The sequence below is a fragment of the Nycticebus coucang genome, chromosome 21, assembly GCF_027406575.1.
Source record: "Nycticebus coucang isolate mNycCou1 chromosome 21, mNycCou1.pri, whole genome shotgun sequence".
NCBI lineage: Eukaryota > Metazoa > Chordata > Mammalia > Primates > Lorisidae > Nycticebus > Nycticebus coucang.
The window spans coordinates 43,463,565-43,484,580 of record NC_069800.1 but is presented as its reverse complement, the minus strand read 5'-3'; the positions used below and the strand labels follow the sequence as shown (position 1 = coordinate 43,484,580).

General features: G+C 43.6%; 2 protein-coding genes across 6 annotated transcripts in view; one reads left to right on the top strand and one right to left on the bottom strand.

The window, feature by feature from the left end:
* The window catches only part of NDRG3 (NDRG family member 3), a 93,079-nt gene extending 72,236 nt beyond the window's left edge, over positions 1-20,843 (top strand). For 3 of the 5 annotated variants that reach the window (XM_053573566.1, XM_053573567.1, XM_053573568.1), the window contains exons 10-18: positions 2,043-2,146; positions 3,838-3,903; positions 4,023-4,074; positions 11,686-11,733; positions 16,453-16,488; positions 16,574-16,625; positions 17,918-17,956; positions 19,042-19,170; positions 20,594-20,843. In XM_053573566.1, coding sequence (XP_053429541.1) covers positions 2,043-2,146; positions 3,838-3,903; positions 4,023-4,074; positions 11,686-11,733; positions 16,453-16,488; positions 16,574-16,625; positions 17,918-17,956; positions 19,042-19,170; positions 20,594-20,700 — 633 coding nt within the window. In that variant the 3' untranslated portion in view covers positions 20,701-20,843. Of the gene's footprint in view, positions 1-2,042; positions 2,147-3,837; positions 3,904-4,022; positions 4,075-11,685; positions 11,734-16,452; positions 16,489-16,573; positions 16,626-17,917; positions 17,957-19,041 lie in introns of all 5 variants that reach the window. The other 2 variants (XM_053573569.1, XM_053573570.1) reach the window with 2 other exon arrangements.
* Positions 1-21,016, bottom strand: part of MYL9 (myosin light chain 9) — a 183,149-nt gene that overhangs the window by 33,583 nt on the left and 128,550 nt on the right. The window lies entirely within an intron of this gene.

The following is a 21,016-nucleotide window of genomic DNA, read 5'->3' as shown; positions in this document are numbered from 1 at the left end:
AACCTTCCAGCACCAAAATTAAATTTTTACATGTCCAATTTCTTTTAAAAATAGCCCAAACAAGCCATGTAGAACCTGCTTGGTTTGCATGTCCTGCAAAACTTCACCTCACATTTGCTGACCATTGGTAAGATAGAGCCTTCAAGTTATAAGAACCTAAGTTACTATGATCCTTCAGAATTCTCTGACACAGAGACTCCCTGAGTTTGAGTCTAGCTTGGGCAACATAGTGAGACACCCACACACACACACTCTAAAAAGTAAAAAATAATAATAATAAAATTAAAAACCCACACAAATAAGGAAACTGGGGTTCAGAATGTTAGCATGACCTAAATTCCACAGCTAGTACTTGAATCCACAATATGTTCTTTGATGCCCTCATCTGATACAGAATATGTTACTGAACCCGTCTGGTACAAGTAAAAGAGGTTTCAGCTGTTCAGCCTGCAGGTACAGGCTAGCCCCCAGGCTCTTCCCATCATGAGCAGTAAAGTTTGGCTGTTGACATTGAAAATGCAAACCACCTGGGCGGCTTAGTGAGTAGGGCGCCGGCCCCATATGCCGAGGGTGGCGGGTTCAAGTCCAGCCCTGGCCAAACTGCAACAAAAAAATAGCCGGGCGTTGTGGCAGGCGCCTGTAGTCCCAGCTGCTCGGGAGGCTGAGGCAAGAGAATCATGTAAGCCCAAGAGCTGGAGGTTGCTGTGAGCCGTGTGACGCCACGGCACTCTACCAAGGGCAGTAAAGTGAGACTCTGTCTCTACAAAAAAAAAAAAAAAGAAAATGCAAACCACCTATAGCCCCAGCTATAGGGAGGCTGAGGCAGTAGGATGACTTGAGGAGTTTGAGGCTTTATTGAGCTATGATCGTGCCACTGTACTCCATCCTGGGTGACAAAGTGAGAACTTGTCTCAAAAAAAAAAAAAAGAAATAAAAATAAGTGCAAACCATAGCTGGGCGTTGTGGTGGGCACCTATAGTCCCAGCTACTTGGGAGGCTGAGGCAAGAGAATCACTTAAGCCCAGGAGTTGGAGGTTGCTGTGAGCTCCTCCAACTGAGACAGAGCCTCAAGCTGTCACCCTGGGTAGATTGCAATGATGACACAGCACTCTACCCAGGGTGACAGCTTGAGGCTCTGTCTCAAAAAAAAAAAACAAACATGCAAACCAGGAGAGGATGCAGTGGCTCACTCCTGTAATCCTAGTTCTCTGGGAGGCCAAAGCGGGTGGATTGCTTCAATTCATGAGTTTAAGACCAGCCTGAGCGAAAGCAAGACCCTGTCTCCACTAAAAATAAAAAAACTGAGGCAAGAGGATCACTTGAACCTAAGATTTGGAGGTTGCTATGAGCTATGACACCACAGCACTCTGCCCAGTAACAGCTTGAGACTGTGTCTCAAAAAAAAAAATATGCAGGCTCGGCACCCATAGCACAGTGGTTATGGTGCCGGCCACATGCACCAAGGATGGCAGGTTCAAACCCAGCCTGAGCCAGCTAAATAAACAGTGACAACTGCAATTAAAAAAAAAAAAATAGCCGGGCGGTGCCTGTGGCTCAGTGAGTAGGGCTCCGGCCTCATATGCCGAGGGTGGTGGGTTCAAACCCAGCCCCGGCCAAACTGCAACAAAAAAATAGCCGGGCATTGCGGCGGGCGCCTGTAGTCCCAGCTGCTCGGGAGGCTGAGGCAAGAGAATCGCGTAAGCCCAAGAGTTAGAGGTTGCTGTGAGCCGTGTGACGCCAGGGCACTCTACCCAAGGGCGGTACAGTGAGACTCTGTCTCTACAAAAAAAAAAATAGCCAGGCTTAGTAGCGGGCGCCTATAGTCCCAGCTACTTGGAGGGCTGAGGCAAGAGAATCACTTAAGCCCAAGAGTTAAATTTATACATGTCCAATTCTACATGTCAATGCTGTGAGCTGGGACACTACGGTACTCTACCAAGGGCGACATATTGAAACTGTCTCAAAAAAAAAAAAGCAAACCAAACAAAATGAACTTGTTCTGCAGTTCGGAAATTTACCCATGTCTTCTTTTAATTGTCTAGGAAGAGTTGCAGGCCAACCTGGACCTGATTCAAACCTACAGACTGCATATTGCCCAAGATATCAACCAAGAAAACCTGCAGCACTTCCTAAGTTCCTATAATGGGTACAGTTGTTTCCTATTTCTTCACTTAAATGCAGAAAGGTCTAAAAAGATAATTGACATGTAGGGGAGAGGGAAAGGGTAATAAATGACTTCTTCCATCATTGTTTGATGGGACTGCTTTTGTGCTATTTTACTCTCCATAGTAAAGAGTTTGGATTTCAAGATGTATTAAAACAGGCTTCAGAAAGAATGAGTGAGCTGGGTGCAGTAGTTCATGATGCCTGTAACCCTAGCACTTGGGAGGCTGAGGCAGTGGATTGCCTGAGCTCAACAGGTTTGAAACCAGCCTAAGCAAGAGTAAGACCTGGTCTCTAAAAATAGTTGGGTGTCGTGGTGGGCATCTGTAGTCCCAGCTACTTGGGAGGCTAAGGCCAGAGGATCACTTGAGCCCAAGAGTTTGAGGTTACTGTGAGCTATGACACCATGGTACTCCACTAAGGACGACAAAGTAAGACTCTGTCTCAAGAAAGAAAAAATGAGTGAACTGAAAGTAGTCTTGGGCATGTTCAAATATGAGTTGTAGTTCTAAGATGTTTTCAGACAGAAGGTACCTAAGTTATGTACACACAAAAACACACAAGTAAATTGAGATAGCACAGGAAAATGCATGTAGGGGCTCAGTGCTTGTGGCTCAAGCAGCTAAGGCGCCAGCCACATACACCTGAGCTGGCGGGTTCGAATCCAGCCCGGGCCCACCAAACAATGATGGCTGCAACCAAAAAATAGCTGGGTGTTGTGGCGGACGTCTATAGGTCTATAGTCCCAGATACTTGGGAGGTGGAGGCAGGAGACTCACTTGATCCCAGGAGTTGGAGGTTGCTATGAGCTGTGATGCTATGGCACTCTACCCAGGGCGACAGCTTGAGGCTCTGTCTCAGAAAAAAAAAAAAAGAAAGAAAGAAAATGCATGTAGGGAATACAAAGAAGATAAGTCATGGGCCTCAATGTAGTTTGACTTGGCTGGTATCTTGTCATCAGGCAGAAGTAACACATGAACACCTGTAAATTCTCTTTTGTTTGTATATTCCAAAACTTACTATTACATTCCCCCAGTCACCTTGAGAGAGAAAAAGAGTACTGAATCTGATCTTGGGATCAGCTTCTCCAAGGTGAAATTGTTAGCTCCTTCTAACTTCATGGAACACAGACAAAGATTAAGGAAATGGGCTAGCTGTAACTTACCCAAAGTTATACAAAGGAGCAAAGCCAGATTTTTAACCTTATTTCTTTAGCTATTTATATAACAGTGTTCCTATTTTAGTTGAAATCAGAAAGATTAAGCTCTGTGCTAAACTCTGTTCGTTACAAGGAAAACTCCTCCTGCTCCCCCAAAACATATAAGTTATTCCCTTATCTTTGGGAATTTATTCCTGTAAATTAATTAGAAAATTAAACTTAAGACTCGAGGATTTCAGCAGTGTTACCATTGAGTTTTGAGATTGGCTTCTTTTATAGCATCCCACACAGTCCCTTAGGGTTGAGCCAGGAGCCTCATTCCTGCTCTGTAACACTCAGGATGCCACTGAAATGGCTGCCGGAGAATTAAGTGACGGGGGGCCCTTCCCTCCTCAGTTGTGAAAGAAAGATAGTTTTCATATTTCTTCATAGATGTTGATGTTTTTCACCAGGAAATAACCTGAGTTTCTGCGATTTTACCTGAAAAGAGCATTACTTCTCCTTTGTTCTTCTAGACGCAGAGACCTGGAGATTGAAAGACCCATTCTAGGCCAAAATGATAATAAATTAAAAACATTAAAGTAAGTTCCTCAATTTCACCACTGACTTGCTAAAATAGCTTTGCCTTTCATAGACTTATTCTTTAGTAAGTTTATGTGCCTGTCTGCTAAGTGACTTCTCTAATTTTACCTGTACCTAGGTGTTCAACTTTACTGGTGGTAGGGGACAGTTCACCTGCAGTCGAGGCTGTGGTAAGTATGTCCTGATACCGTGAAGATGCAATAAAATGTATATGGCATACCGCTGATACACTATAAACAGTAAATACTAGTTTCTGTTGTTTTTATTGCTCTGTTAAACATTTTGGAAAATTAATTGTTCATAAACCACTAGGTTTCATCGTATGGAATCTGTATTTCTCTTGATTCATTTTGTGGAAATAGTACAACTAATCTCCACTTACTTATTGTCAGATTTCTGGAAGCCTTAGTCTTTAATCTGAAATAGATTACCACCCTAACTCTACCTCCTTCTCAAAGACATAGCACATTAATAAGAATAATTCACATTCATTATAGAAAATATGAAAAAAAAATTGAATAAAATTTAGGGAATTAAAATCATGATCCCATTATCCTAAGATAAACTATTATCTTTTGCTTTAACATAGACCTGATTATGTTAAACAAGATTTTGGCACTTGACTTAACATTAGCACTATTGGTAGCATTTTTCTATTTTAAAGTCTGTATGTCTGCATAATATTCCATCATTTACCTTTATTCTCGTTGATTATTTCTGATTTTACATCATTAATAATGTTGCTAGTGGGAGGGCACAGTGACTCATGCCTATAATCCCAGCACTTTGAGAAGCTGAGGCAGGAGGATCCCTTGAGGTCAGGAGTTGGAGAACCAGGCCAGGCAACACAGTGAGGCCCTTTTTTTACAAAAAAAGTTTTTAAAATGAGCCAGGCGTAGTGGTGGTTGCCTGTAGTCCCAGCTACTTGGAAGGCTGAGGTAATAGGATTCCTTAAACCCAGGAGTTTGAAGTTACAATGACCTGTGATCAGACGACTGCACCGTAGCCTGGGTTACAGAGCAAGAAATTGTTTCAAAAATAATAATAATAATAGGGTGGGGCGGCGCCTGTGGCTCAGCGGGTAGGGCGCCGGTCCCATATGCCGGAGGTGGTGGGTTCAAACCCAGCCCCGGCCAAATTAAAAAAAAAAAAAAAAAAAAAGATGGTATTGAAATAAAAAAAAAAATAATAATAATAATAATAATAATAGGGTGGTGCCTATGGCTCAAAGGGGTAGGGCGCCGGCCCCATATGCTGGAAGTGGCGGGTTCAAAACCAGCCCCGGCCAAAAACTGCAAAAAAAAAAAAAAATAATAATAATAATAATAATAATGTTGCCATTCAACATCCTTATGAAATCTTTGACTAAATCTTTGGAATGGATTTCCAGAAGTGGATTTAATGTGTTCAAAACACTAAGCCTTTTATAAGGTCTTTAATACATCTATAATCATTTGAGAATGATTATATGTGCAATAAACAAACAAAAAAAAAAATAGAATACATTTTGTCAGATTTCTTTCTAGGAAGGATATCCAGATATACTGGTATATTGCCATTAGCATTATATAAAATTGCCTATGTCACTGCACCCTCTCCAGCAGTGAATTTTTTTTCAGACTTTATATTTTTGTTTTTTCTTTTCATGGCTATTTCTTTTAATTACTAGTTTTTTGTAGAGATGGTGTCTTGCTGTGTTGCTCAGGCTGTTCTCAATCTTCTGGCCTCAAACAGTCCTCCGCCCTCGACTTCATAAAGTGCTAAGATTACAGGGATGAGCCACTGCACCCAGCCCAAAGCTGACAGTTTTTCATATGTCTATAACATTTTTTTTTTTTTTTTTGTAGAGACAGAGTCTCACTTTATGGCCCTCGGTAGAGTGCCGTGGCCTCACACAGCTCACAGCAACCTCCAACTCCTGGGCTTAAGCGATTCTCTTGCCTCAGCCTCTACAGGCGCCCGCCACAACGCCCGGCTGTTTTTTGGTTGCAGTTTGGCCGGAGCCGGGTTTGAACCCTCCACCCTTGGTATATGTGGCCGGCGCCTTACCGACTGAGCCACAGGCGCCGCCCAACATTTTTCCCATGGCATATATAACTTAACTAAGTATCTGTGTGAAATTACTTGATTTTCTTTGTCTGCTTTTATTTCTACCCTATATAGAACAAAACATTAAGCAGGAATCCTCAAACTTTTTAAACGGGGCCAGTTCACTGTCCCTCAGACCATTGGAGGGCCAGACTATAGTTTTTTTTTTTTTTTTTTGTAGAGACAGAGTCTCACTGTACCGCCCTCGGGTAGAGTGCCGTGGCGTCACACAGCTCACAGCAACCTCTAACTTTTGGGCTTACGCGATTCTCTTGCCTCAGCCTCCCGAGCAGCAGGGACTACAGGCGCCCGCCACAACGCCCGGCTATTTTTTTGTTGCAGTTTGGCCGAGGCTGGGTTTGAACCCGCCACCCTCGGCATATGGGGCTGACGCCCTACTCACTGAGCCACAGGTGCTGCCCCAGACTATAGTTTTTTATTTTTTCTTTTTTTGAGACAGAGTCTCACTTTGTTGCCCTCAGCAGAGTGCCATGGTGCCACAGCTCACAGCAACCTCCAGCTCTTGGGCTTAGGCAATTCTCTTGCCTCAGCCTCCCGAGCAGCTGGTACTACAGGCGCCCGCCACAACGCCCAGCTATTTTTTTTTGTTGTTGCAGTTTGGCTGGGGCCAGGTTCAAACCCCGCCACCTCTGGCATATGGGGCCGGCGCCCTACCCCCTGAGCCACAGGCGCTGCCCCGGACTATAGTTTTTAAAAAAACACTATGAACAAATTCCTATGCACGCTGCACACATCTTATTTTGAAGTAAAAAAACAAAACGGGAACAAATACAATCACACTGCCTCATGTGGCCTGCAGGCTGCAGTTTGAGGACCCCCGCATTAAGGAGTAATGCTTTTTGGAAATGGAGTCTAGTAAATAATCAGAGGTGCAGACATAGGTGAGAAGGTTTGTGGGACAGGGAAAATGTAGGATAAAATAGATGTGAAGATAGGATATATTCACATATCTCTTCTGAATTGCCCTGCAGAACATTCTGTATCCAATGTAAAATGCATGGCATGGCTTACATAGAGAGGCAAATAACCCTAAATCCCCAGCCTCTTAAATAAAATTCCCCAAAGGTAATATCCCAATATATCAAGAAGGAGCTTTATAAAGATCAGTCTTTTCTGGCTAAAAGATGGGAAATACATGCTACAACAATATCAGAAACATTTTTTAACAAATATTTACTTAATTTAAAACAGGAAAATACGGTCATTTTTAGAAAATACCCTTAATCAGAATCCCCTTATAATACTGAATTAAGTGGCTCAGCGGCTAGGGCGCCAGCCACATACACCGAGACTGGCGGGTTTGAACCCAGCCCAGGCCTGCTAAACAACAATGACAACTAAAACAACAACAACAAAAAAAAAAAATAGCCCAGCGTTGTGGCAGGAGCCTATAGTCTCAGCTAATTGGGAGGCTGAGGCAGGAGAATCGCCTAAGCCCAGGAGTTGGAGGTTGCTGTGAGCTGTGACACCACAGCACTTTACCAAGGGCAATAAAGTGAGACTCTGTCTCTAGAAAAAAAAGACAAATAACTTTAGACTCAAGATTCATCGTATAAATACTTAATCTAGTTTTTTTTTTTTTTTTTTTTGAGACAAAGTCTCACTATGTTGCCCTTGGTAGAGTGCAGTGGTGTCACAGCTCACAGCAAACTCCAACTCCTGGGCCTAGGCGATTCTCTTGCCTCAGTCTCCCGAGTAGCTGGGACTATAGGCACCTGCACAATGCCCAGCTATTTTTTTGTTGAAGTGTGGCTGGGGCCAGGTTTGAACCCGCCATCCTCGGTGTATGGGGCCGGCACTCTACCCACTGAACCATAGGCACTGCCCTATTTGCCTTTTTTATTTTTTATATTTACCTGGAAGGATTTGGAATATTTGCCTTTTTTAAATTGCCTTTTTAAATTTAAATAAAGCAACATTTGCAATTATTTTTCAAGACTATGTAATTTAGTCATATAGATGAGTTCTCGTCCTCTTTCTACTTTTCACACCCTGAATGTTTATAGAGAAGAACTTCAGAAGCCCATCTGAACCACAAAGCAGATATTCTTCTTTACACAGTCCAACCTAGCTCCCCTGCATTTTATCCCACAAATTGGTAGGGATTGAGAGGAGTGGAAGAACAAGGAGACACTCCACAAGGTCTAGTCGGTGTTGCTGGCTGTTCTTGCTCACTTACTCATTTAACATCAGTTTTTGAGCGTTTCCTATTTGCTTAGTACTCTGAAGAATATGAAAATAAAACAATCTCTATTCAGAGAGCTGGGTAGAGAGTAGCCATGTCAGAAAACACCAGTTGTGGTTGGCCCACCAGTATTAAGACTTCTTAAATTGTTACAGAAATTGCAAAGTAATGAACCAAGGAAGAAACTATGAGTTATTATATTAAACCCAGACTTGGGAGTTCATTCTTTCAGTTAATATTTGTAGCATATCTACTATGGTCAAAGCACTAAATTCTACCTTTTAGAGTTAATGCATATTCTAGAGTAAACTGGTATGTTTATCACCACCTGCATTTTTCGTTGTTTATAGCAAATCAAAAGTCCAATCTAGTAATCTGGTTTTTAGATTACCCCCTGATTTTAGAAGAGTTTTGTATACCTGCCCACCAGCAATCCCCACAGCAGAAGTTTAAGTCTAACACTAGTTTTTGTCTCAGTAATTTTAGCTCCCTAACTGGCTTGCTGCCTTTGGAATCTGTCATTATTAGGCTATTGCTGTCCTAAAACAGCTCAAATCCTGTTACCTCAGGCACCTCCTGTGGACTCCTGCCTTCCACAGTTAGCTCCAGCCTGCCCCCAGCCTTATCTCTCTATGCATCCTCACCTCACAGTTGACTCTGTATGGAGCATTCCCATCACACCTCCTGGGTCTTTGCTTTGCTTCTCCCCGACTCTGGAAGCCTTCAGACGCCTACCTCTTCATCTGTCTGTAGAAACCCTACTCATCCTTCTATTTTCATTCACCTCACTTGTGAAATTTTTTTTTTTTTTTTTTTTTTTTTTTTGAGAGACAGAGTCTCACTTTATGGCCCTCGGTAGAGTGCAGTGGCCTCACACAGCTCACAGCAACCTCCAACTCCTGGGCTTCAGCGATTCTCTTGCCTCAGCCTCCCAAGTAGCTGGGACTACAGTACTTGTGAAATTTTTGAAGTGATTTCATTTACTTTGTATTACATGTTATCACCCCACTATATTCCATACTCTTAAGCACAGGTTTTATTATTTTTTTTTTTATTTTTATTTTTTGTAGAGACAGAGTCTCACTTTATGGCCCTTGGTAGAGTGCCATGGCATCACACAACTCACAGCAACCTCCAACTCCTGGGCTTAAGCGATTCTCTTGCCTCAGTCTCCCGAGTAGCTGGGACTACAGGCGCCCGCCACAACACCCAGCTATTTTTTGGTTGCAGTTCAGCCGGGGCCGGGTTTGAACCCGCCACCCTCAGTATATGGGGCCGGCACCTTACCGACTGAGCCACAGGCGCCGCCCTATTATTATTTTTTTTTTTAATGTATTTTTCTTTTGTAGAGACCAAACAAAATGGACTTGTTCTGCAGTTCGGAAATTTACCCATGTCTACTTTCTTTTTTTCTTTTTTTTTTCCTCATGTCTACTTTCAATTGTTTAGGAAGAGTTGCAGGCCAACTTGGACCTTGGTTTTCTTTTCTATCACCCTCGGTAGAGTGCTGTAGAGAACCTCCAGCTCTTGGGACTTAGGTGATTCCCTTTTCTAGCCTCCCAAGTAGGTGGGACTACAGGCGCCCACCACAAAGCCCAGCTATTTTTGTTGCAGTTTGGCCGGGGCCGGGTTTGAACCCGCCACCCTTGGGATATGGGGCCGGCACCCTACTCACTGAGCCACAGGCACCACCCAGGTTTTATATGTTTTTTTCCTTTTTTCCTTGCATACATGTAGAAGGAAAGTCTAATTTGATCAAATTAGCCCTAAAACATTGCTGGGCCCCGGGGTCGTCTCTCCTCAAAACATTTTCTCTGGCTTGGCTCCTGCGGCTCAAGTAGCTAAGGCGCCAGCCACATACACCTGAGCTGGTGGGTTCGATTCAGCCCAGGCCTGCCAAACAACAATGACGGCAGCAACCAAAAAGTAGCTGGGCATTGTGGCGGGCATCTGTAGTCCCAGCTACTTGGGATACTGAGGCAGGAGAATCCCTTGAGCCCTGCAGTTGGAGGTTGCTGTGAGCTGTGATTTCACAGCACTCTACCCAGGGTGACAGCTTGAGGCTCTGTCTCAAAAAATAAAATAAAATAAAAACATTTTCTCTGAGATTTCTGCCTTTATGGATATAAGAATACAAGATACCACATATGTAAATGAGTGGAGTTCAACACTTCACTCTTCCATATGTAGAAGAGTTCAGCTTTAGAGTGGATAACCAAAGACCTGGAAGCAGAAAAGAGACTGAATGGAGGTAACAATAGATTCACCACCTCAGGGCCCAGGAGAAGGGTGAGAAGTGCCATGGGATGGGTACCTAGGGTTCAGTCATCATAATCAGTTGTACTGAGAAAGCCCAGTAGGGGGAAGGCCACTGTCTAGTTCACTTAAAGAGATAAAGTAACTGCCCTCTTCTTACATAGCTAGCCAGTATACCAGTATAAAGAATTCAATTCAGCATGCAGTTCTTTTTTTTTTTTGTAGAGACAGGGTCTCACTTTATGGCCCTCGGTAGAGTGCCGTGGCCTCACACAGCTCACAGCAACCTCCAATTCCTGGGCTTAAGCGATTCTCCTGCCTCAGCCTCCCGAGTAGCTGGGACTACAGGCATCGCCACAACGCCCGGCTATTTTTTGGTTGCAGTTTGGCCGGGGCCGGGCCCGAACCCGCCACCCTCGGTATATGGGGCCGGCGCCCTACCGACTGAGCCACAGGCGCCGCCCAGCAGTTCTTTTTTTTGAGACAGCCTCAAGCCATCACCCTGGGTAGAGTGCTATGGCGTCACAGCTCACAGCAACCTCTAACTCTTGGGCTTAAGCAATTCTCTTGCCTCAGCCTCCCAAGTAGCTTGGACTACAGGCACTCACCACAGTGCCCGGCTATTTTTTGGTTGCAAGTGTCGTTGCTGGATTTGAACCCGCCAGCTCTGGTGTATGTTAGCTGGAACCCTAGCCGCTTGAGCTACAGGCACCAAGCCTCAGAACGCAGGTCTTTCCAGTCTCTACTTAAATAGATTCTGAAAGTGAAATCAGCCAGTTTTAGATGTACTCAGAAATATCAAACACCACAACAGGGACTATACCTAACAAGTGCAAACACTATAACCTAATTCTTTGTATCCTCAAATGAACCTGAAATAAAAATAAATTAATTGATTTTTTCTAGTTTTTTTTTGTTTTGTTTTTTGGTTTTTGGCCGGGGCTCGGTTTGAACCCACTACCTCTGGCATATGGGACCAGCACCCTACTCCTTGAGCCACAGGCACTGCCCAATTAATTGATTTTTTAAAAGGCAGATGAGAAAGAAGGGGGAAAAAAGAAATACCAGATATAAAGTGTATCATATAAATATATCTGATATATTATGGTAATTTCTTTGGATGGTTCAGCCATCTCTGAGCTGTTGATCTTGCAAGATCATTCTCCTGACAAGCTGTTTCTTATGTTTCCAGCAATTCATAAAATTGTTTTCTCCTTTTTTTAAATTTTAGGTTGAATGCAATTCCCGCCTGAACCCTATAAATACAACTTTGCTAAAGGTAATGTATCCTCTTTTCTCACTTCCCAGTCATTTGTGTGTAAATTATACATGCTTCAAAATTACTGTTTTCTGAAGTAGTTGCCCAGAAAGAAACAAGGTTTCTCTCTCTCTCTGAGTCTCTTTCTCCTTTTTTTTTTTTTTTTTTTTTGAGACAGGGTCTTGCTTTGTTGCCCAAGCTCGAGTCCAGTGATCTCATCATAGCTCGTGGCAACCTCAAACTTCTGGGCTCAAGTGATCCTCCTGCCTCAGCCTTCCAAGCAGCTGCAACTATAGGCACCTACCACAATGCACAGATAACTTTTTCTATTTTTGTAGAGATGGGGGTCTCACTCTTGCTCAGACTGGTCTTCAACTCCTAACCTCAAGCTATCCTCCCACCTTGATCTCCCAGAGTGCTTAGGATTATATAGATGTAAGCCATCACACCTAACCTTATTCTTCTTACCTAAAAAATGTTTCTTCCTGAACATATTCTCATTGTAGAACATTGGAAAATAGAGAAGAACATAAAGAATAAAATAAGTTTAAATGACCCCCACTACCCAAGGGTAACCTCTGGTAAAATATTAGTATTTTTTTTTTTCCTATACATTCTTACATCATTTAAGACTTACATCTTCGGGGTGGCGCCTGTGGCTCAGTGAGTAGGGCACTGGCCCCATATACCGAGGGTGGCGGGTTCAAACCCAGCCCCGGCCAAACTGCAACTAAAAAATAGCTGGGCGTTGTGGGGGGCGCCTGTAGTCCCAGCTGCTCGGGAGGCTGAGGCAGGAGAATCACGGAAGCCCAAGAGCTGGAGGTTGCTGTGAGTCCTGTGACATCATGGCACTCTACCGAGGGCGGTAAAATGAGACTCTGTCTCTACAAAAAAAATAAAAAAAATAAAAAAAGACTTAACATCTTCGGCTCAGCGCCTGTGGCTCAAGCGGCTAACATACACCTGAGCTGGCAGGTTCGGAATCCAGCTGGGGCCTGCCAAACAACAATGATGGCTGCAACCAAAAAAATAACCGGGCGTTGTAGCAGGCTCTTGTAATCCCAGCTACTTGGGAGGCGAAGGCAGGAGAATCTCTTGAGCCCAGGAGTTGGAGGTTGCTGTGAGCTGTAATGTCACAGCACTTTACCCAGAGCGACCGCTTGAGGCTCTATCTCAAAAAAAAGAAAACAAAAGACTTACATCTTCACTGTACTCTATTTACATCATTTAAATCAGTAGGTTTTGGCCCCATGCGATGGCTCACACCTGTAATCCTAGCACTCTGGGAGGCCAAGGTAGGTAGACTGCTTGAGCTCAGGAATTCAAGACCAGCCTGAACAAGAGCAAGACCCCCCTGTCTCTACTAAAAACAGAAAAATTAGCCAGGTGTTGTGGGGGGCACCTGTATTCTCAGATACTTGGGAGGCTGAGGGAAGAGGATCATTTGAATCCAGGAGTTTGAGGTTGTTGTGAGCTGTGATGGCATGGAATTCTAGCTGGGGGCAACAGAGTGAGACCTGTCTCAAAAAAAAAAAAAAAAAAATCAGTGGGTTTTTACAGCCTGTATCTGTTTTTCTCAACTTTATGACATAGCATTTTCTTATGTAATTAAAAACTTCATATGCATTATTTAATATGAATATTAAGATAATGGATGGATGTGGTACATGTATACCATGGAATATTATGCAGCCTTAAAGAAAGATGGAGACTTTACCTCTTTCATGTTTACATGGATGGAGCTGGAACATATTCTTCTTAGCAAAGTATCTCTGGAAGAAAAAGTATCCAATGTACTCAGCTCTACTATGAAGCTAAATTATAGCTTTCACATGAAGGCTAAACCCAACTATAGCACAAGACTATGGGGAAAGGGCTAAGGAAGGGGAAGGGATGCGGGGAGGTATTGATGGAGGGAGGGTAATGGGTGAGGCCTCATCTACGATGCATCTTAGAATGGGTACAGGCAAAACTTACTAAAGGCAGAATACAAATGCCTACATACAGTAACTAAGAAAATGCCATGAAGGCTAATTTGAACAGTTTGATGAGAATATTTCACATTGTGTATGAAACCTGCACATTGTACCCCTTGATTGCACTAATGTACACAGCTATGATTTAACAATAAAAATAAAATAAAAAAGATAATGGGTGGAAATTCTTTATGTGCTAAATCCTGCTGCGTTAGTAAGGAAGTTTCAAATATTGTTCCTAAGAATGATGGTTGTTGCATTTTCTTTCTCTTAGGGCAACTAGAGAACAACTCCTGGACTAAATTTCTAGGGCTAGTATCAAGCGTCTCTCCCATTGGAGTATGCCTCATGGAAAAGTTTCAGCCTAGCTTTGTCTCAACCTAGCTTTTCCTAGAATTTCCACTAAAATGTTTAGGTAGCTGATCTCCTCATTTGAATTTGGGCTACTGTAGATTTAAATGTTAATCTTTTTTCTTTCTTTTTTTTTTTTTTTTTTTTTTTTCAGTTTTTGGCCGGGGCGGGTTTGAACCCGCTACCTCCGGTATATGGGGCCAGCGCCCTACTCCTTTGAGCCACAGGTGCCGCCCATTAAATGCTAATCTTATGTTGCATGCTGCCATATTTTCATTCTGAAAGACCTCTGCCTTCTTTCTTTTTTTTGAGACAGAGTCTCACTATGTCACCCTCGTTAAGAGTGCTGTGGCGTCACAGCAACCTCAAACTCTTGGGCTAAAGTGATTCTTTTGCCTTTGCCTCCCAGGTAGCTGGGACTATAGGCACCCACCACAACACCTAGCTATTTTTTGGTGGTGGTGGTTGTTGTTGCTGTTGTTTAGCAGACCCAGCCTGGGTTTAAACCTGCTATCCCCCATGCATGTGGCCAGTGCTCTAGCTGCTGAGCTACAGGTGCTGAGCTATAAGCGCTGAGCCACGCCTTCTTCCCTTTCTCTTTGAAGTGTGCTTGAAAGGGAAGTGCTGTCACTAAAAGCACTCTATAGTTCCTAAAAATATACATGAGGTTAATGCTCTAAAGTGACCAAATTGAAAATGTTCTGGGCTCCAGGTGATTAATAGGCTAGTCTAAAGCAGGAATTTAAAAAAAAAAATAGTTTGTGGTTTCAGCTCAGTTTTTCACTTCAGGTTTAAATCAGTATTCAGAAGTAAAAAACTGAATCTATAATAGTCATGGACATGGTAATTTCTAGGCAGAAATATCCATTTACCACAACATGGGAGATAAGATAACTATATATAACAGATTGAACTAATCCTCAAACTACTTGATGAGTCTCAGTCTTGGAAATAGTTTTTCCCAATATTCTGTGCCTGCATAAGGGAACTATTTTATGGGTGGCACCTACGGCTCAAAGGAGTAGGACGCAGGCCCCATATGCTGGAGGTGGCGGGTTCAAACCCAGCCCCGGCCAAAAAGTGCAAAAAAAAAAAAAGGAACTATATTATGGTTCTCATCATGCTTTATCTACTAAACTTAATGAAAATACAGCCTTTGGTCTGTTAAATATTTGTCAGGTTTATTGCTCCTTTCTAATCTTACGCATAGAATTTACAAGGGACTATTCCTTGTTAATCTCAAATTTCTTTGTCTTCTGTGTCATTCTTTTCTTCTCAGTAAATCCTCCTCCTCAAAAAAAGTTACTCCCAGTAAATTGAAACCATTGAGTTCATGTCCCTTTAAAAAAAATGCCAGTCAGGCTGAATAGGATACAGTCTGAGTACAAAGTACATAATAGCTGGGGAGAAGAGGGTGGGCTTATGTTTGGCCATCACGTCCTAGAAATACTGTTTTCTGCAAAATGCATCACCTGGGAGCAAATTCTTGAACTCTACTCCAGACCTATTAAATTAAATCAGATTCTGTAGGGCAGGAACCCAAGAGTCTGAGTTGTAACAGGTTCTCTGTGGGCTGCACCTGTGGCTCAGAGAGTAGGGCACCGGCCCCACATATAAAGAGGGTAGCGGGTTCAAACCCGGCCCCAGCCAAACTGCAATAAAAAAATAGCTGGGTGTTGTGGCAGGTGCCTGTAGTCCTAGCTACTTGGGAGGCTGAGGCAAGAGAATTGCCTTAGGCCTAGGAGTTGAAGGTTGCTATGAGTTGTGATGCCACAGCACTCTACCAAGGGCGATAAAGTGATACTCTTGTCTCTACAAAAAAAAAACAAAAAACAAGTTCTCCGGGTAATTCTAGTGCACACTAATGAAGCCCTACCCTAGAAATTGTTGCACATGAGAAAAACCAGCTATAAGGTTTATGAGGTGAAAACAAATCCAGCTATAAGAAGAAAGTGGCTGACCAAACAAGGTGGCTGAATCAGCATCAGCTACTGATTAGAGAGCTCCCCTTAGTCATGGAGTAAGGATAATGTACAGTTGAAGGGGATATAGAAAGCAGGATATACAGAGAAGTCAGGGTCACGCTGTTTGAGGACTTCGAAAGTAACATTCTTCAGGTGGAGGCAGAGCCCTAAACTTCATTGACAGAAAATTCCCACTATGGGCCCGAAAGCCAGGCCTTGCATCTTAACTGATAAATAGGTGTTGAATAAGTCTTTTAGATTTGCACCCAAGGTTGTTGCAAGGGTCCAAGTCTTTGTATAGGAGAATACTGAGGAGATGTAAACTGGGTCACAGTTGGATATTAAGGAATCTGAAATTCAATTCTGTCCTGTTTGACAGGGCTTGGGATGTTTAGAGCATGTCCCTTAAGTGTCGGTCCCAGTTGACGTACATGTTTTTCCTCTTCTAGATGGCAGACTGTGGGGGACTGCCTCAAGTAGTTCAGGTGAGATTTTTTTTTTTTAAGCACCTGTTTGATTCTATCTCTCTGTCTATGTAAAAATTAGTGCCTTCTTGTTTTGTCTCCACAGCCCGGGAAGCTCACCGAGGCCTTCAAATACTTTTTACAGGGAATGGGCTACAGTGAGTAGTATACCACTTTCTTTCTAACAAAAATTTATGAATAATGGTGGTCAAATGGCTTGACATCTAGGAGCTTGCAATTCTTCGGACATAACCTATGCTAGAGGAAGTAGAAACCAGAATGTTTATGGAACATTTATTTGTGTATATATAAGGAGCTAACACTTACTAAGCACTTACCTTGTGTCACATACTATATATTCTTAACCTCGGAGGTAAGTTCTGCTATTAGTTCCATTTTATAGAAGAGGAAACTGAGGCTCAGACTAAGTACATTTCCCAGGGTAACAGTTAAGCTGCAGTTGATTAAACCAAGGCAGTCTGACTCCATTATAACCACTGAAGCTTAAGCTGTCCTAGCAGTGAATCTGAAGCTATGATTTGCATTTGAAGTCAGATGATTAATAACTCTTGGCCTAGAGAAACAAGGGAGACTCCAGAAGAAGAGAATAGTGTCCTTGTTTAAATCTGTTCCACTACAGGACATGAAGTTGCAGGGCATTTTAGAGCAAGTCCTAGGATGTTTCCATATCATATGCTGTTGTCCTGGTCTCTTGTATTGTGAGATCCCTGAGCTTTCTCATTTGTCATGGAATTATCTACACTTGCTCTATTTTGAAGTTTTAAGAAAAACCTTTATACCCAGGTACAGAGCTCTTTACCCAGTAGGCTGATTTTTCTCCTGTCTTTGGTATCAGTGTGGATAATGGCCATTTGTGAGCCACTGGGTCAGCTGCTCTGGGCAGCTGGGCCCTGGGTGCAGCCCTGTACCTGCCAGGCAGACCATGTATGTCTTGTCTCAAGTGGCTGTGTCATCCCGTCTGTGAGCTGCTACCAACCGAGCCCACACCCACAGCCCTCTGGCTCACTGGAAGAAGGAGAAGTCCCTCTCCTTGCCCATTCTTAGAAAACAGAGGTAATCTTCCAACATATTTCTTTCTTTTTTTTTTTTTTGCAGTTTTTGGCCAGGGCTGGGTTTAAACCCGCCACCTCCAGCATATGGGGCTGGCGCCCTACTCCTTTGAGCCACAGGCACTGCCCCTTCCAACCCATCTCTGATCCAAAGCAAGATGACTGTTTATAGTGGAGGGGAAAACAATTGCCTTTGTCTAGTTGGGAGAGGTAACATCTGAGATGCTTTTTGAAGTGTCTGTCAGCCTCACCTCCTCTCTGACCTTAAAATTTTATCCCTGGCTTAGAGTATTCTGTTAGTGTCTACTAAGTAGCTTAGGTTGCCACTTGGCACTCTTTGGTCACTAACCTGCCTTTTCCTGTGTCCATCCTGCTTCCAGTACCGTATGTGCAGCTCAGTCATCTGAGCACCGAGTCAGGTACCTTCCTCTGTGCTGGCCCTGCCCCCTGCCTCCCAGCCATGCTCTCCTGCTGCATTGGCTGCCTGCAGCATGTCCACAGTTTTCTTGTGCAGTGAGAACCCGATAGAACATGGCTTATTATCCCCTAAGAGGTTTAGCCTGTAGGTCCAGCCCTAGGGGAAGAAAGGATCTGGTTGTAAGGGCCAGACCTCTTCATGTGATCCTAAATACTGGGTCCTAATAGCAGCTGAAACTTGAATAGTAGGGCCCCTCTTCCACTGCCTCCTGGAATTAATCTTTGGCCATACGCAGGAATGGAAGGGCAGCCTTGACTCTAAATGCCAGAGACTACACCCAGTGAACTCTGCAGGTGATGGCACCTTTTGGCCCCAGCGTTGAAATGACAGATGCCCCAAGAGGATAGGGAGGGAGGTTTTGCTAGGTAAGGACTTGTCCTAGCCAAGCTGGAAGGACCTTAGGGTCAAACAGTGGCAGAACAGAAGCCTGTATTAACAGGAGCCTAACCCCAGAGGTGTTCCTCCCTGGCAGCCTATACTTTATCCCTGTGTAAAACACAGCTCCCGGCATAGCTGCTCTCCCCTCTACTCACACCTTCCTACGTGTCTTCTTCCCAGGTAGGGAGGGTGGTCTGCGGACACGGATGGTAGTCTTGTTGTATCGGGCTTGCACTGTGTTTGTGAAACACTTTCATACTTGTGTGGTTTGTCCTTCTTTTTCTTTTGGTTTAGTCTTGCATGCACTGTAGGTTTTGGTTACCTGTTGGGTTTCCAAAGCCTCCTTCCTAATCACTGTATGAATCGTGTGGGCATAGCTAAGAGGCTATTCTCTATCTGGACTTAGGATTTCCCCTTGTTATGCTATGGACCAGAATCAGCTGAGATTCCAACCAGATTTATAGGATTAAAGCAGCCTTGCATATTGCCACTCATCTAGTGATGATGCAAATAGGAATAGCTGTCCCTTGTCCTGGGTGTCATTTAAAATGGGTTGGAAAGTCTAAACATAAAACTTCTGGTGAAACTTGTAGATTAGCTGAACATAACCGGGGCTCCTCTTCTAGTCCTCTCCGTTCTTTGTTACAGTACCATCTGCCAGCATGACCCGGCTCGCCCGATCACGAACCCATTCAACCTCAAGTAGCATTGGCTCTGGAGAAAGTCCTTTCAGCCGGTCTGTCACCAGCACTCAGTCAGATGGAACTCAAGAATCCTGTGAGTCCCCCGATGTCCTGGAAAGACACCAGACCATGGAGGTGTCCTGCTAAGCAGATGCTCCTCCCCCGGACCATGCAAGTCCATCCTTCTTCAGATGACCACTCCATAATATAACATTTCATCCAGTAAACTGGCCTCTACTATCTTTAACTCATGCATGGCCACTGAACCTCTCTCTAGTAGCCTGGATTTACCATTTTCTGCCTGCCCACCCCATGTTTTGTATATACTAAGAACCATACCCATGACATTACTGTAACATTCCAACATCTTCAGCTGATCCAATCTCCATATCTTCTCTTGCCAGCTTTTTCCTGTGCTCCCCCAACTATGTATCAGATAAGATCTTTGATCCCAACTCTGTGTGTGTGAGCACGCCTGTCTGTGTTTGTGTGTGCATAGTTCTGTGATTTTAGACATGCTTTCATGTAGTGCTTCTTCAAAAAACAAAAAAGGGACTTTTTTGCATTCTCAATGTTTTTAAGGGAAACGTGCAGAACAGATTTCTAGGTTGGGTAGGCCACTGCATTCTCTTTTGGTTCCAAATTGGTCGACATGATTTGCAAAATGACTTTAGGAGAGAGCTGCTCCAAAGAATGTAAAAGATGACTGTTGGGACCATTGAGTGTGACCAAGAGGAGATAGTCAAGGTGCCTGTTCAAAGGGAGACAGGCAGAGTGGCCATCCACCCCCTGTGCAAATGAATTCACATACTCCATAAAGGGAGGTATACATTCTACTAGAAGCCCATGAACAATGAGGTTCTGATACAACAGAATTTTTTCAAAGGAGTGAATGTGGCTTAATTACTGGACTCTCTAGCACAGGAATATAGAAAAATATTCCAGATCTCAGCTCTGCAAGAGCAAAACTGCTGTTGTTGCAGTGTCTAATACCACTTAGCAGACATCTGTAAATCCTCAAGAAGTGCCTCCCAGGTCTGTAACAGGGAGAGTGAAGTATAACCTTGATTTCAGCAGACTTAATGGAAGCTAAATTTAATGTAGAACCCAGTTCGCAGAAAGATTCTTTTTTTCTTTTTGAGACAGAGTCTCACTTTGTCACCCTCGGTAGAGTGCTGTGGTGTCACAGCTCACAGCAACCTCCAACTCTTGGGCTTAAGCAATTCTTTTGCCTCAGCCTCCCAAGTAACTGGGATTACAGGTGCCCACCACAACGCCCAGCTTTTTGTTGTTGTTGTTGTTGTTGCAGTTGTCATTGTGGTTTTAGCTGGCCAGGGCTGGGTTCAAACCCACCACCCTCGGTACATGGGGCCTGCACCCTACCCACTGAGCCACAGGCACCATCCTTCAGAAAGATTCTTAATCCTATGAGCTCCCTTTGGTAGGAGGGAAAGGGCCAATCTGTCAGGGCAGCCCTGTCCAAATAAAATTGTTTTAAGCTTCCTGTCTACTGTTAGGTGAAGGGTCACAGCCAACCAGAGAGTATAGCTGGAGGAGGATGAAAGACCACGGAGACCAACTGCCACACAGCAAGAGCCCAGTTCTTGGAAGCATTGCAATGTAAGCTCAGGGTTATACAGTTCCAAATCTTGGGAAGGGGCTTTTCAGACACATTGTTTGCTTTCTGCTGAGATAAGGAATGCATCACTCTGCCAGAATATGACTTTTTACAGATTATTAAATAAAGCTGTATATGTCTCATTGTTATCTGATTGCTGGTGTTATTTCTCTCAAGCTACTCACTGGGGTTCATGGATGCACCGAGTAATGGTATGCTGGCTCTGTGCTGAGCATTACCACATGTGATCACTTTTCCCACCCAGCAACACTGTCCATTTCAGGGTAAAGAATTTGTCTAAGGTCATACAGCCAATAAGTCC